Source organism: Panulirus ornatus, chromosome 47 (genome assembly GCF_036320965.1).
Source record: "Panulirus ornatus isolate Po-2019 chromosome 47, ASM3632096v1, whole genome shotgun sequence".
In the NCBI taxonomy this organism is placed as follows: domain Eukaryota; kingdom Metazoa; phylum Arthropoda; class Malacostraca; order Decapoda; family Palinuridae; genus Panulirus; species Panulirus ornatus.
The window spans coordinates 20,567,884-20,585,834 of record NC_092270.1 but is presented as its reverse complement, the minus strand read 5'-3'; the positions used below and the strand labels follow the sequence as shown (position 1 = coordinate 20,585,834).

Genomic DNA, 17,951 nt, shown 5'->3' with positions numbered 1-17,951 from the left:
TTGTGGACATCCTGATGGCTGTGTTGTGGACATCGTGATGGCTGTGTTGTGGACATCCTGATGGCTGTGTTGTGGACATCCTGATGGCTGTGTTGTGGACATCCTGATGGCTGTGTTGTGGACATCCTGATGGCTGTGTTGTGGACATCCTGATGGCTGTGTTGTGGACATCCTGATGGCTGTGTTGTGGACATCCTGATGGCTGTGTTGTGGACATCCTGATGGCTGTGTTGTGGACATCCTGATGGCTGTGTTGTGGACATCCTGATGGCTGTGTTGTGGACATCCTGATGGCTGTGTTGTGGACATCCTGATGGCTGTGTTGTGGACATCGTGATGGCTGTGTTGTGGACATCCTGATGGCTGTGTTGTGGACATCCTGATGGCTGTGTTGTGGACATCCTGATGGCTGTGTTGTGGACATCGTGATGGCTGTGTTGTGGACATCCTTATGGCTGTGTTGTGGACATCCTGATGGCTGTGTTGTGGACATCCTGATGGCTGTGTTGTGGACATCCTGATGGCTGTGTTAGAAAGGGGAGGAAGTCAGGTCTCCCCCTTCCCCCCCCTACAACCCCCCTCCTCTTCCTCCTCCTCCCCCCTTACACCCCCGGGGGGGTCACGTGACTCCCCGGGAAGCCCCTGTGTGGGGGTGGGTGTGTGTGGGGGTGGTGTGTGGGGGCAGCCCCGTTAATGAAGCCATTGTCCCATTCCTGGGGTGTGTGGGGGTGTGGGGGGGGAGGGTGGTGCGCGTGGGTGTGTGTAGTGTTAAGTCTCGAGTGCCCCCTGAGAGGTCTCTGGGGACACACCTTGGCGCCATTAGTGTACCCCCAGAGAGAGAGAGAGAGAGAGAGAGAGAGCGAAGCTTAGCTTAACCCCAATAAGCTTGAGGGGGTTAAGCTTGCCTGGGGCCCAGCTTGGAGGGGAGGTGGGTGTGGCTGACCCCCCCCCCCCACCCTCCCAGGACACACAGGAGGTGTAGCATATCCAGACGGTGACCTGGGACGTGACCTGGTGACCCCCCTTGCTGCTGTCTGACCTGGGACGTGACCTGGTGACCCCCCTTGCTGCTGTCTGACCTGGTACGTGACCTGGTGAATGTTGACCCTCTTGCTGCTGTCTGACCTGGTACGTGACCTGGTGACCCCCTTGCTGCCCTCTGACCTGGTACGTGACCTGGTGACCCCCTTGCTGCCGTCTGACCTGGGACGTGACCTGGTGACCCCCTTGCTGCTGTCTGACCTGGTACGTGACCTGGTGACCCCCTTGCTTCCCTGTGACCTGGTGACCCCCTTGCTGCCCTCTGACCTGGTACGTGACCTGGTGACCCTCTTGCTGCCCTCTGACCTGGTACGTGACCTGGTGACCCCCTTGCTGCCCTCTGACCTGGTACGTGACCTGGTGACCCCCTTGCTGCCCTCTGACCTGGTACGTGACCTGGTGCATGCAGCCTAGTGGACCTGGAGCCGTACCAGATGTGGGAGTGGAGGGTGTAGGAGACGTCATAAGGTCGAAGATGCGTTATGTTCGTAGGTTAATTCCGCTCTTACAGGCGGATGAGGAGGTGCCTTAGCATTCTTTACACGTCTATGGTCTGCCAGACGACCCCAGACATACCCCAGACACCAGGAGACGACCCCAGACACCAGGAGACGACCCCAGACATACCCCAGATACCAGGAGACGACCCCAGACATACCCCAGATACCAGGAGACGACCCCAGACATACCCCAGATACCAGGAGACGACCCCAGACACCAGGAGACGACCCCAGACATACACCAGATACCAGGAGACGACCCCAGACATACCCCAGACACCAGGAGACGACCCCAGACATACACCAGATACCAGGAGACGACCCCAGACATGCACCAGACACCAGGAGACGACCCCAGACATGCACCAGACACCAAGAGACGACCCCAGACATACACCAGACACCAGGAGACGACCCCAGACATGCACCAGACACCAGGAGACGACCCCAGACACCAGGAGACGACCCCAGACATGCACCAGACACCAGGAGACGACCCCAGACATACCCCAGACATGCACCAGACACCAGGAGACGACCCCAGACATGCACCAGACACCAGGAGACGACCCAGACATGCACCAGACACCAGGAGACGACCCCAGACATACCCCAGACACCAGGAGACGACCCCAGACATGCACCAGACGCTACGAGACGACCCCAGACATACACCAGATACCAGGAGAGGACCCCAGACATACCCCAGACACCAGGAGACGACCCCAGACATGCACCAGACACCAGGAGACGACCCCAGACATACCCCAGACACCAGGAGACGACCCCAGACATACACCAGATACCAGGAGACGACCCCAGACATGCACCAGACACCAGGAGACGACCCCAGACATGCACCAGACACCAGGAGACGACCCCAGACATACCCCAGACATGCACCAGACACCAGGAGACGACCCCAGACATGCACCAGACACCAGGAGACGACCCCAGACACCAGGAGACGACCCCAGACATGCACCAGACACCAGGAGACGACCCCAGACATACCCCAGACACCAGGAGACGACCCCAGACATGCACCAGACGCTACGAGACGACCCCAGACATACACCAGATACCAGGAGAGGACCCCAGACATACCCCAGACACCAGGAGACGACCCCAGACATACACCAGATACCAGGAGACGACCCCAGACATGCACCAGACACCAGGAGACGACCCCAGACATGCACCAGACACCAGGAGACGACCCCAGACATGCACCAGACACCAGGAGACGACCCCAGACATGCACCAGACACCAGGAGACGACCCCAGACACCAGGAGACGACCCCAGACATGCACCAGACACCAGGAGACGACCCCAGACATACCCCAGACGTGCACCAGACACCAGGAGACGACCCCAGACATGCACCAGACACCAGGAGACGACCCCAGACACCAGGAGACGACCCCAGACATGCACCAGACACCAGGAGACGACCCCAGACATACCCCAGACACCAGGAGACGACCCCAGACATGCACCAGACGCTACGAGACGACCCCAGACATACACCAGATACCAGGAGACGACCCCAGACATGCACCAGACACCATGAGACGACCCCAGACATGCACCAGACACCAGGAGACGACCCCAGACACCAGGAGACGACCCCAGACACCAGGAGACGACCCCAGACATGCACCAGACACCAGGAGACGACCCCAGACATACCCCAGACACCAGGAGACGACCCCAGACATACACCAGACGCTACGAGACGACCCCAGACACCAGGAGACGACCCCAGACATACAGCAGACTCCAGGAGACGACCCCAGACATGCACCAGACACCGTACGTTCATGATCTGTGTGTGTGTGTGTGTGTGTGTGTTTGTGTGTGTGTGTGTGTGTTGGCAACACTGCAGTCGACCCAAACCTTCATGTTTTGGTAGTGGTGGTGGCTGAGGTGGGGGTGTGGCAACACCGCGCCCCTCCACACACACACACTGGGGGGGGGGGACGAGAGTAGGTCCCCCCCGCCCCCCCCCCGGTGGGTGGGTACTGTGGGCAGGGTGGGTGTGGCTGCTGCTCCCCCCCCCCCCCCCCCCCCACACACACACACACAGGATGGTAGTTTATGTACAGGTTATGAGCCGGGGGGGGGGGGTTGTAATGTGTTGTGAGAGGGGGGGGGAGGGGCGCTGTTACAGACGGGGAACAGATGGTGGAAAGCTGGTTAGAGACAGACAGATGGCTAGCCAGTCATGGACTCGTGGTCCATCTGCACTGTGCATTTTCGTGTCATAATCACATCATCATCAGGGGAGACACAAGAGAGAAATATAACAGTCAACTGACTGTTATATTTCTCTTCTTGCGTCTCCCCTGATGATGATGTGATTATGACACGAAAGTGCACTTGGGAACTTATCGTGTTTCATTTTCCCCGTGGACTCATAGGAATATATATATATATATATATATATATATATATATATATATATATATATTTTTTTTTTTTTTTTTTTTTTTTTTTATACTTTGTCGCTGTCTCCCGCGTTTGCGAGGTAGCGCAAGGAAACAGACGAAAGAAATGGCCCAACCCCCCCCCCCCATACACATGTACATACACACGTCCAGACACGCAAATATACATACCTACACAGCTTTCCATGGTTTACCCCAGACGCTTCACATGCCTTGCTTCAATCCACTGACAGCACGTCAACCCCTGTATACCACATGACTCCAATTCACTCTATTTCTTGCCCTCCTTTCACCCTCCTGCATGTTCAGGCCCCGATCACACAAAATCTTTTTCACTCCATCTTTCCACCTCCAATTTGGTCTCCCTCTTCTCCTCGTTCCCTCCACCTCCGACACATATATCCTCTTGGTCAATCTCTCCTCACTCATTCTCTCCATGTGCCCAAACCATTTCAAAACACCCTCTTCTGCTCTCTCGACCACGCTCTTTTTATTTCCACACATCTCTCTTACCCTTACGTTACTTACTCGATCAAACCACCTCACACCACACATTGTCCTCAAACATCTCATTTCCAGCACATCCATCCTCCTGCGCACATCTCTATCCATAGCCCACGCCTCGCAACCATACAGCATTGTTGGAACCACTATTCCCTCAAACATACCCATTTTTGCTTTCCGAGATAATGTTCTCGACTTCCACACATTTTTCAAGGCTCCCAAAATTTTCGCCCCCTCCCCCACCCTATGATCCACTTCCGCTTCCATGGTTCCATCCGCTGACAGATCCACTCCCAGATATCTAAAACACTTCACTTCCTCCAGTTTTTCTCCATTCAAACTCACCTCCCAATTGACTTGACCCTCACCCCTACTGTACCTAATAACCTTGCTCTTATTCACATTTACTCTCAACTTTCTTCTTCCACACACTTTACCAAACTCAGTCACCAGCTTCTGCAGTTTCTCACATGAATCAGCCACCAGCGCTGTATCATCAGCGAACAACAACTGACTCACTTCCCAAGCTCTCTCATCCCCAACAGACTTCATACTTGCCCCTCTTTCCAGGACTCTTGCATTTACCTCCTTTACAACCCCATCCATAAACAAATTAAACAACCATGGAGACATCACACACCCCTGCCGCAAACCTACATTCACTGAGAACCAATCACTTTCCTCTCTTCCTACACGTACACATGCCTTACATCCTCGATATATATATATATATATATATATATATATATATATATATATATATATTTGATCTTGAATTTATGTGGACCATCTATGTAGCTGTTGTAGAAGCCATAGATGGAATACGTGTCTTCCATACGGTTAGGTCTGGATCGGTGGCCCGTGTGCGCCTCTCCAGCTGTGCTGACCGTATAGCGGAGGGGTCTTCCTCCCCGACAGGTCAGGTCAGGTCAGGTCAGGTCATGAAGTTGTTCCCCCCTTCCTCTTCTCACGTCTCCCCCTGGTGTCATGCATGCCATGTTAATCATGCAGTATATTCATATGTCGTATGCTGGATGTATGCTGGGGTATACTCAACACCCATCAACCATTCGACATAGTCCAATCTATTCTGACATTGGACTCTGGCGCTGATATAGCTTTTATTTCCACGTTACCGCCCCCCATCATTCCCTCTGTCTCCTTGTTGGATGACCCCTTCCCTCCCCTTTCCTCCACCCCCATCACCAGCCCCTTTCCCATCATCTTCCCACCCACCTACCCACTGAACCTGACCCACTGAGATGGAGCGGGTGACACGGACTGTGTGGCACACCACCTCATGGGCTGAGGAATGTGTACCTTCGAATTAGCTGCCCTTCTGCTATTTCTAAACTCTTCTATATCTCTCCCTCCATCGCTTATCACTTCTGCTATCTCTATAAACTCATCTATATCTCTCCCTCCATCGCTTGTCATTTCTGCTATCTCTAAATTCTTTGAGACTGTGTGATGTTCACCAGAACACATCAGTGGTCAGTCTCGTGTGTGTGTGTGTGTGTGTCTGTATGTGTGGTTATCGTGGTACACCTTCTAATGGTCTTCCCGTTTTCTTTGTTGGGGGAAATTAATGTCGGTGGTTTTACGAATGGTTCTGGCAAGGTTCACTGCGCAAGGGAATACTTTTAAGTTTTTTTTTCCCCCTCTTTGGTTTTTCTTCTCCTCTCTGCATACGTTTACTTTTCCCCCTCTCGTAGCTTATGGATGGTTTAACATCTCTCCCTGATCCTTAGGATCTCTCCTCCTGTCGCCGCGTCCTCTTTTTCTCGCTCTGAACATATCGTCCATTCTCATCTGCACTGGTACTACACGGCAGAATGAAGAAGTGGTGGTCTGATTCCATTCCACAGTACCAGAGTGCAAGTCTTAAATATATATATATATATATATATATATATATATATATATATATATATATATATATATATATATATATAAATATATGGATCTTCCTAATTCCTACATCCTCCTACAGATCGGCTTCGAAGCATCTCATTTCAGACCTTACAGAAGTATGAAACATACTAGCCAGAAACATACTAGCCAGAAACATACTAGCCAGGAACATACTAGCCAGAAACATACTAGCCAGGAACATACTAGCCAGAAACATACTAGCCAGGAACATACTAGCCAGAAACATACTAGCCATAGCCATAGCCTCCATGAGACACCACACAGTGAACATATCTGTATCTGCTCATATAACCCCGGTATGGTGGACCAGTCACTTACCTCTCTCTCTCTCTCTCTCTCTCTCTCTCTCTCTCTCTCTCTCTCTCTCTCTCTCTCTCTCTCTCTCTCTCTCTCTCTCAAGCCCCCCCTTACCTGGACCCACAAGACGCCTCTTGTGTTGCTTCCTAGGGGCCCCCCTAGTAAGACGAGGGCCCCAAAGATCCCCATTAAGAGGAGGGCCCCAGAGAACCCCAGTAAGAGAGGGGGCCCCAGAAAGGCCCAGTGACAGGAGGGCCCCAGAGACCCCAGGGAGAGGAGGGCCCAGAGAACCCCAGATATTTAATAGTGTGAAGATATTCATTAGTGTGAAGATATTCATTAGTGTGAAGATATTCATTAGTGTGAAGATATTCATTAGTGTGAAGATATTCATTAGTGTGAAGATATTCATTAGTGTGAAGATATTCATTAGTGTGAAGATATTCACTAGTGTGAAGATATTCACTAGTGTGAGGATATTCATTTCTCAATATTCAGCGGGAGAAGATCTTCAGTAGAGGAGAATATTCGAGATAACGTGCGTGGTGGGGGGGGGAGGGGGGGGGAGTAAATATCCGGGGCAGGTTTGACGGGGGTAAACGAGGAGGGGGTGTGGACACATGTATGGGGGGGGGTAGTAAAGATGTCGTCTGATGGGGCGGGGCTGGGGCCTGATGGGGCTGGGGCTGGAGAAGGCGAGGGTAATGTAGGACTGGGGTGGGAGAGGAGGGAGTGTGAGGGAGGGGCTGTGGGGGAGGAGGGAGTGTGAGGGAGGGGCTGTGGGGGAGGAGGGAGTGTGAGGGAGGGGCTGTGGGGGAGGGAGGGAGTGTGAGGGAGGGGTTGTGGGGGAGGGAGGGAGTGTGAGGGAGGGGCTGTGGGGGAGGGAGGGAGTGTGAGGGAAGGGCTGTGGGGGAGGGAGGGAGTGTGAGGGAGGGGTTGTGGGGGAGGGAGTGTGAGGGAGGGGTTGTGGGGGAGGGAGTGGTTGTGGGGGAGGGAGTGGTTGCGGGGGAGGGTAGTGGTTGCGGGGGAGGGTAGTGGAGTGAGGTGTAGGTGTGTGAGAGAGAGCGCCTGGCTGTGTGTGTGGTAGTGTGGTGTGTTGTGGTGTGGTGGCGTGGTGTGGCGCGGCGTGGCGTGGTGTGGTGTGGTGTGGTGGTGTGGTGTGGTGGCGTGGTGTGGTGTGGTGTGGTAGTGTGGCGTGGTGATGTAGTGTGGTGTGGTGTGGTAGTGTGGCGTGGTGATGTGGTGTGGTGTGGTAGTGTGGCGTGGTGATGTAGTGTGGTGTGGTGTGGTGGTGTGGCGTGGTGATGTGGTGTGGTGTGGTAGTGTGGCGTGGTGATGTAGTGTGGTGTGGTGTGGTGGTGTGGCGTGGTGATGTGGTGTGGTGTGGTAGTGTGGCGTGGTGATGTAGTGTGGTGTGGTGTGGTAGTGTGGCGTGGTGATGTGGTGTGGTGTGGTAGTGTGGTGTGGTGTGGTAGTGTGGTGTGGTGTGGTGTGGTAGTGTGGCGTGGTGATGTGGTGTGGTGTGGTAGTGTGGTGTGGTGTGGTTGTGTGGTGTGGCGTGGCGTGGTGTGGTAGTGTGGCGTGGTGTGGTGTGGTAGTGTGGCGTGGTGATGTGGTGTGGTGTGGTAGTGTGGTGTGGTGTGGTAGTGTGGCGTGGTGATGTGGTGTGGTAGTGTGGCGTGGTGATGTGGTGTGGTGTGGTAGTGTGGTGTGGTGTGGTAGTGTGGCGTGGTGATGTGGTGTGGTGTGGTAGTGTGGTGTGGTAGTGTGGCGTGGTGATGTGGTGTGGTGTGGTAGTGTGGTGTGGTGTGGTAGTGTGGCGTGGTGATGTGGTGTGGTAGTGTGGCGTGGTGATGTGGTGTGGTGTGGTAGTGTGGTGTGGTGTGGTAGTGTGGCGTGGTGATGTGGTGTGGTAGTGTGGCGTGGTGATGTGGTGTGGTGTGGTAGTGTGGTGTGGTGTGGTAGTGTGGCGTGGTGATGTGGTGTGGTGTGGTAGTGTGGTGTGGTAGTGTGGTGTGGTAGTGTGGTGTGGTAGTGTGGTGTGGTAGTGTGGTGTGGTGTGGTAGTGTGGTGGTGTGGTGTGAGCAGCAGCAACCATGCTGCAAAAACTGATGATGTTCACTGTGGACCGCCAGCCTGGCTCTACCACATCACTTACCACAGTACCACACCACACCTACCACACCTACCACACCACCACACCTACCACACTACCACACCTACCACACCTAACACACTATCTACCACACCTGCCACACTCACACCACATCTCTCACACCACACCTACCACAATACCACACCACACCTACCACACTACCACAACTACCACACCATACCTGCCACACTACCACACCTACCACACTACCTACCACACCTACCACACTACCACACCTACCACACCACCACACCTACCACACTACCACACCACCACACTGCCACACCACCACACTATCAAACCTACCACTCCTACCACACTACACTACCTCACCTACCACACCACCACACCTACCACACTACCACACTTCACTACCACACCACCACACGTACCGCCGCTGTACTGTGGAGTGGTACACAGGTAGGGTGGGGTGTACCGTGGCGTGGTACAGCGGTACAGTGTACCGTGGCATGGTACAGCGGTACAGTGTACCGTGGCGTGGTACAGCGGTACAGTGTACTGTGGCGTGGTACAGCGGTACTGTGTACCGTGGCGTGGTAGAGCGGTACAGTGTACCGTGGCGTGGTACAGCGGTACAGTGTACCGTGGCGTGGTACAGCGGTACAGTGTACCGTGGCGTGGTACAGCGGTACAGTGTACCGTGGCGTGGTACAGCGGTACAGTGTACCGTGGCGTGGTACAGCGGTACAGTGTACCGTGGCGTGGTACAGCGGTACAGTGTACCGTGGCGTGGTACAGCGGTACAGTGTACCGTGGTGTGGTACAGCGGTACAGTGTACCGTGGCGTGGTACAGCGGTACAGTGTACCGTGGCGTGGTACAGCGGTACAGTGTACCGTGGCGTGGTACAGCGGTACAGTGTACCGTGGCGTGGTACAGCGGTACTGTGTACCGTGGCGTGGTAGAGCGGTACAGTGTACCGTGGCGTGGTACAGCGGTACAGTGTACCGTGGAGTGGTACAGCGGTACCGTGTACCGTGGCGTGGTACAGCGGTACAGTGTACCGTGGCGTGGTACAGCGGTACAGTGTACCGTGGCGTGGTACAGCGGTACAGTGTACCGTGGCGTGGTACAGCGGTACAGTGTACCGTGGCGTGGTACAGCGGTACAGTGTACCGTGGCGTGGTACAGCGGTACAGTGTACCGTGGCGTGGTACAGCGGTACAGTGTACCGTGGCGTCACTGGAGTTACCAGCGATACCATGTACCTCACCAGGGGATGGGTAACTCAGGAGCTGGGAGAGTATTCGGGGTATTCCTTCGATATTTGGCGTTGGGGGGGGGGGGGAGACGGTGGTTGGGAGAGGAGTATTAAGGGGAGATGGTGAGAGGAAGTGAGAGTGGGGTGGGTGAGAGTGGGAGGTGAGGGAGGGGCGGGCTGGGAGCAGAGTGAGAGGAAGTGAGAGTGGGGTGGGTGAGAGTGGGAGGTGAGGGGGAAGACTGGGAGCAGAGTGAGAGGAAGTGAGAGTGGGGTGGGTGAGAGTGGGAGGTGAGGGGGAAGACTGGGAGCTGAGTGAGAGGAAGTGAGAGTAGGGTGGGTGAGAGTGGGAGGTGAGGGAGGGGCGGGCTGGGAGCAGAGTGAGAGGAAGTGAGAGTGGGGTGGGTGAGAGTGGGAGGTGAGGGAGGGAGGGGCTGGGAGCTGAGTGAGTGGCGGAAGTTGTGAGTGACAAGGTTGATTGATGGACGAGAGAGAGAGAGAGAGAGAGAGAAAAAGATATATTTAAACGACGCGTTGAACGAAAGAGAGAGAGAGAGAGAGAGAGAAAAAGATATATTTAAACGACGCGTTGAACGAAAGAGAGAGAGAGAGAGAGAGAGAGAGAGAGAGAGAGAGAGAGAGAGAGAGAGAGAGAGAGAGAGAGAGAAAGATATATTTAAACGACGCGTTGAACGAAAGAGAGAGAGAGAGAGAGAGAGAGAGAGAGAGAGAGAGAGAGAGAGAGAGGAGAGAGAGAGAGAGAGAGAGAAAGATATATTTAAACGACGCGTTGAACGAAAGAGAGAGAGAGAGAGAGAGAGAGAGAGAGAGAGAGAGAGAGAGAGAGAGAGAGAGAGAGAGAGAGAGAGATTTAAACGACGCGTTGAACGAAAGAGAGAGAGAGAGAGAGAGAGAGAGAGAGAGAGAGAGAGAGAGAGAGAGAGAGAGAGAGAGAGAGAGAGAGAGATTTAAACGACGCGTTGAACGAAAGAGAGAGAGAGAGAGAGAGAGAGAGAGAGAGAGAGAGAGAGAGAGAGAGAGAGAGAGAGAGATTTAAACGACGCGTTGAACGAAAGAGAGAGAGAGAGAGAGAGAGAGAGAGAGAGAGAGAGAGAGAGAGAGAGAGAGAGAGAGAGAGAGAGATTCATTATTTGGTATCTGCTGTATGATTTTACATAGTCCTTCGTGATGAAAGATGAAGGAAGGAATTAAAGAAGTAAGTAAGGAAGGAATGAAAGAAGTAAGGAAGGAATGAAAGAAGTAAGTAAGGAAGGAATGAAAGAAGTAAGTAAGGAAGGAATGAAAGAAGTAAGTAAGGAAGGAATGAAAGAAGTAAGTAAGGAAGGAATGAAAGAAGTAAGTAAGGAAGGAATGAAAGAAGTAAGTAAGGAAGGAATGAAAGAAGTAAGTAAGGAAGGAATGAAAGAAGTAAGTAAGGAAGGAATGAAAGAAGTAAGTAAGGAAGGAATGAAAGAAGTAAGTAAGGAAGGAATGAAAGAAGTAAGTAAGGAAGGAATGAAAGAAGTAAGTAAGGAAGGAATGAAAGAAGTAAGTAAGGAAGGAATGAAAGAAGTAAGTAAGGAAGGAATGAAAGAAGTAAGTAAGGAAGGAATGAAAGAAGTAAGTAAGGAAGGAATGAAAGAAGTAAGTAAGGAAGGAATGAAAGAAGTAAGGAAGGAATGAAAGAAGTAAGTAAGGAAGGAATGAAAGAAGTAAGGAAGGAATGAAAGAAGTAAGTAAGGAAGGAATGAAAGAAGTAAGGAAGGAAGGAATGAAAGAAGTAAGGAAGGAATGAAAGAAGTAAGTAAGGAAGGAATGAAAGAAGTAAGTAAGGAAGGAATGAAGGAAGTAAGTAAGGAAGGAATGAAAGAAGTAAAGAAGGAATGAAAGAAGTAAGTAAAGAAGGAATGAAAGAAGTAAGTAAGGAAGGAATGAAAGAAGTAAGTAAAGAAGGAATGAAAGAAGTAAGGAAGGAATGAAAGAAGTAAGTAAGGAAGGAATGAAAGAAATAAGTAAGGAAGGAATGAAAGAAGTAAGTAAGGAAGGAATGAAAGAAATAAGTAAGGAAGGAATGAAAGAAGTAAGTAAGGAAGGAATGAAAGAAATAAGTAAGGAAGGAATGAAAGAAGTAAGGAAGGAATGAAAGAAGTAAGGAAGGAATGAAAGAAGTAAGGAAGGAATGAAAGAAGTAAGGAAGGAATGAAAGAAGTAAGTAATGAAGGAATGAAAGAAGTAAGGAAGGAAGGAATGAAAGAAATAAGTAGGGAAGGAATGAAAGAAGTAAGGAAGGAACGAATGAAGGAAGGAAGGAAGGAATGAATGAAGGAAGGAAGGAATGAAAGAAGTAAGTAAGGAAGGAATGAAAGAAGTAAGTAAGGAAGGAATGAAAGAAGTAAGTAAGGAAGGAATGAAAGAAGTAAGTAAGGAAGGAATGAAAGAAGTAAGTAAGGAAGGAATGAAAGAAGTAAGGAAGGAATGAAAGAAGTAAGGAAGGAATGAAAGAAGTAAGTAAGGAAGGAATGAAAGAAGTAAGTAAGGAAGGAATGAAAGAAGTAAGTAAAGAAGGAATGAAAGAAGTAAAGAAGGAATGAAAGAAGTAAGTAAGGAAGGAATGAAAGAAGTAAGGAAGGAATGAAAGAAGTAAGGAAGGAATGAAAGAAGTAAGTAAGGAAGGAATGAAAGAAATAAGTAAGGAAGGAATGAAAGAAGTAAGGAAGGAATGAAAGAAGTAAGGAAGGAATGAAAGAAGTAAGTAATGAAGGAATGAAAGAAGTAAGGAAGGAAGGAATGAAAGAAATAATTAGGGAAGGAATGAAAGAAGTAAGGAAGGAACGAATGAAGGAAGGAAGGAAGGAATGAATGAAGGAAGGAAGGAATGAAGGAAGGAAGGAAGAAATGAAGGAAGGAAGGAAGAAATGAAGGAATGAATGAATGAAGGAAGGAATGAAGGAATGAATGAAGGAAGGGGAACCCCACACTTTGTATTCTTCGCGTCTTGAGACGAGTGTGGGGAAGGGGTCCGACACTATGTGTGGGTGGGTAGGCCTACTGACTGACCACATACAGGGAAATGCAGCCATCTTGTGGGTAGGCCTACCCCCCCCTCTCCCCCCCCCCTCAGTACACTACGTCATGTGTCCTCACAGTGGGCCCCCGGGGGCGGGGCGGGGCGGGGCCGTGACTGACCCCTGGGGCAGCATTGGAAATAAATTTTCCCCCAACGTTTCCCATCCATCATGGGTCGTGCACACACGCCCCCCCACCCACGTCATGCCGTGCGCCTCGCGGGCGTGGGGGGGGATGCCAGGTCATGACGGCGTGTGAAGGGGCGTGGGGTAGGGCGGCGCGGGGCGCCCCTCCTGTGCCCCCAGGACTCAGCGTGGAGGAGGAGGTGGAGAAGGTGTTTACATCATGTGTCTTCCTCCTTCAGGTTGTCATGGCCGGGTCGTAATGGCGTCCGGACCAAGTTTAGGGCGTGGGTTCTTGGACATCCCCTTCGCCGACGCCGACCCGCCCGAGACCGACGCTCCGCCCACGCCCACGACGACGCCCACGCCCCTCTACTCCACCCCTCGCCCAGGGGCGGCTCGGCCCGTGGGAGGCGCAGGGGGCGTCCCGCTCTACTCCAACACTTCCTCCTTCAGCGCCTCCTCCTCCTCCCTCCACACTTACACCAACACCACCCCCGCCCGAACCACCACGCCCACACCTTCCCCGACCACGCCCACCCCGCCCCGGGGCCTGGCCGTGGTGGAGGGCGCTGGCGGGGCGGTCAGGGTGGCGACCGACCAGCCCCATCTGGTCTCGATGGGCGGCGGGCGGCTCTCCACAACGGTCACCCTCCACCCCATCAACGAAGGGCGGACCACGCTGGGCGCGGGCGGCATGGGCGTCATCCCGGACATCGTGGTCATGGGCACGGGCGTGGAGGCCGAGCACTGCCTGCTGGAGAACGTGGGCGGCGTGGTGAGCTTGACGCCAATAGCCAGCCACGTCTCCATCGACGGGGTCAAGGTCACGTCTCCCACAAGGTTGACCCAAGGTGAGTTTCAAGGACGACCTTACTGTTTTGTTTATGATCTTGAATTAATTCCTCCTCCTGGAGGACGACCTTACGCGCCTTCGAGGACGACCTTATGATCCTCGAGGACGAGCTTACGGCCCTCGAGGTCGACCTTAATGTTTTGTTTATGATCTTGAATTAATTTCTCTCCCCCCACTGGAGGACGACCTTACGCACCCTCGAGGGCGACCTTATGATCCTCGAGGACGAGCTTACGGCCCTCGAGGACGAGCTTACGGCCCTCGAGGTCGACCTTAATGTTTTGTTTATGATCTTGAATTAATTCCTCTCCCCCTTACTGGAGGACGACCTTACGCACCCTCGAGGGCGACCTTATGATCCTCGAGGATGAGCTTATGGTCCTCGAGGACGAGCTTACGACCCTCGAGGACGACCTTACGCACCCTCGAATACGACCTTATGACCCTCGAGGACGACCTTATGACCCTCGAGGACGACCTTATGACCCTCGAGGACGACCTTAGGCCCTCGAGCACGATTTTACGGCCCTCGAGGACGACCTTACGGCCCTCGAGGACGACCTTACGACCCTCGAGGACGACCTTACGACCCTTCAACACGACGGCACGACCCTTTGGGGCTATGGTGGCTTACCCTTCGACCAGGTCCTTGTTCAAGGGCCAGGTCAGGGGGGGGGGGGCAGCCATGGGTTCGAGGAGGAGGTGTTGGGAGGCCAACAAGTGGTCGGTGTAAGTGTTCAAGATTAGACCGCGCCTCGAGGGTCGAGTGTCAGGTCGCGCGACCGCGATCACATGTCGTGCGGTCCGCGACACGACAGCCACTACCACACCTCCACCACAGCCACTACCACACCTCAACCACAGCCACTACCACACCTCCACCACAGCCACTACCACACCTCCACCACTACGGCCACTACCACACCACCACAGCCACTACCTCACCTCCACCACTACGGCCACTACCACACCTCAACCACAGCCACTACCACACCTCAACCACAGCCACTACCACACCTCCACCACAGCCACTACCTCACCTCCACCACTACGGCCACTACCACACCACCACAGCCACTACCTCACCTCCACCACAGCCACTACCACACCTCCACCACAGCCACTACCACACCTCCACCACAGCCACTACTACACCTCCACCACTACGGCCACTACCACACCTCCACCACAGCCACTACCTCACCTCCACCACAGCCACTACCACACCTCCACCACAGCCACTACCACACCTCCACCACAGCCACTACCTCACCTCCACCCCATACCGCACTACCTCTACCACCCACAGCACTTCACACCTCAACCACAGCCACTACCACACTCCACCACAGCATACCTCCACTCCACACTACGGCCACTACCACATACCACCACAGCCACTACCTCACCTCCACCACAGCACTACCACACCTCCACCACAGCCCCTACCACACCTCCCACCACAAGCCACTACTACACCTTCCACCCACTACGGCCACTAACACACCTCCACCACAGCCACTACCTCACTACCACAGCCACTACCACACCTCCACCACAGCCACTACCACACCTCCACCACAGCACTACCGCAACTCCACCACTACGGCCACTACCACACCACCACAGCACTAACCTCACCTTCCACCTCAGCCACTACCAAACCTCAACCACATGCACTTCCTCACCTCAACCACAGCCAACTACCTCACCTCCACCACAGCCACTTTCCACACCCTCACCACTACGGCCACTTCCACACCTCCACCAACAGCCACTACCTCACCTCAACCACTGCCCACTACCTCACCTCAACCCACAGCCACTACCTTCACCTCCACCCCACAGCCACTACCACACCTCAACTACAGCCACTACCTCACCTCAACCACAGCCACAACTCACCTCACCACAGCCACTACTCCCTCCACCACCACAGCACTCATCACCTTCACCACAGCCACTACACACCTCAACCACAGCCACTACCTCACCTCCACACACAGCCACTACCTCACCTCACCACAGCCATACCCACACCTCCACCACAGCCACTACCACACCCCACCACAGCCACTACCACACTCCACCACAGCCACTACCTCACCTCCCACCTCCACCACAGCCACTACCTCACCTCCATCCACCACAGCCACTACCTCACCTCCACCACAGCCACTACCTCACCTCCACCACAGCCACTACACAGACACCCTCCACCACAGCCACTACCTCACCTCCACCACAGCCACTACCACACCTCCACCACAGCCACTACCTCACCTCCACCACAGCCACTACCACACCTCCACCACAGCCACTACCACACCTCCACCACAGCCACTACCTCACCTCCACCACAGCCACTACCACACCTCAACCACAGCCACTACCTCACCTCCACCACAGCCACTACCACACCTCCACCACAGCCACTACCACACCTCCACCACAGCCACTACCACACCTCCACCACAGCCACTACCACACCTCCACCACAGCCACTACCACACCTCCACCACTGCCACTACCACACCTCAACCACAGGCACCTACCTCATCCTCCACCACAGCCACTACCTCACCTCCACCACACAGCCACTACCACACCTCCACCACAGCCACTACCTCACCTCACCACAGCCACTACCTCACCTCCACCACAGCCACTACCTCAACCTCCACCACAGCCACTACCACACCTCCCACCCACAGCCACTACCACACCTCCACCACAGCCACTACCTCACCTCCACCACAGCCACTACCACACCTCCACCACAGCCACTACCTCACCTCCACCACAGCCACTACCTCACCTCCACCACAGCCACTACCTCACCTCCACCACAGCCACTACCTCACCTCCACCACAGCCACTACCTCACCTCCACCACAGCCACTACCTCACCTCCACCACAGCCACTACCACACCTCCACCACAGCCACTACCACACCTCCACCACAGCCACTACCACACCTCCACCACAGCCACTAGCACACCTCCACCACAGCCACTACCACACCACCACAGCCACTACCACACCTCCACCACAGCCACTACCACACCTCCACCACAGCCACTACCACACCTCCACCACAGCCACTACCACACCTCCACCACAGCCACTACCTCACCTCCACCACAGCCACTACCACACCACCACCACAGCCACTACCTCACCTCCACCACAGCCACTACCTCACCTCCACCACTACGGCCACTACCACACCTCCACCACAGCCACTACCTCACCTCCACCACAGCCACTACCTCACCTCCACCACAGCCACTACCTCACCTCCACCACAGCCACCACCACACCTCCACCACAGCCACTACCACACCTCCACCACTACGGCCACTACCTCACCTCCACCACAGCCACTACCACACCTCCACCACTACGGCCACTACCTCACCTCCACCACAGCCACTACCTCACCTCCACCACAGCCACTACCAAACCTCCACCACAGCCGCTACCTCACCTCCACCACAGCCACTACCACACCTCCACCACTACGGCCACTATCTCACCTCCACCACAGCCACTACCACACCTCCACCACTACGGCCACTACCTCACCTCCACCACAGCCACTACCACACCTCCACCACTACGGCCACTACCTCACCTCCACCACAACCACTACCTCACCTCCACCACAGCCACTACCACACATCCACCACAGCCACTACCTCACCTCCACCACAGCCACTACCTCACCTCCACCACTACGGCCACTACCTCACCTCCACCACAGCCACTACCTCACCTCCACCACAGCCACTACCAAACCTC

General features: G+C 53.9%; 1 protein-coding gene across 11 annotated transcripts in view; it reads left to right on the top strand.

The window, feature by feature from the left end:
- LOC139763652 (uncharacterized) overlaps window positions 1-17,951 on the top strand; it is a 235,881-nt gene that overhangs the window by 48,868 nt on the left and 169,062 nt on the right. For all 11 annotated transcript variants that reach the window (XM_071689932.1, XM_071689930.1, XM_071689931.1 and 8 more), the window contains exon 3: window positions 13,533-14,144. In XM_071689932.1, coding sequence (XP_071546033.1) covers window positions 13,553-14,144 — 592 coding nt within the window. In that variant the 5' untranslated portion in view covers window positions 13,533-13,552. The remainder of the gene's footprint in view (window positions 1-13,532; window positions 14,145-17,951) is intronic.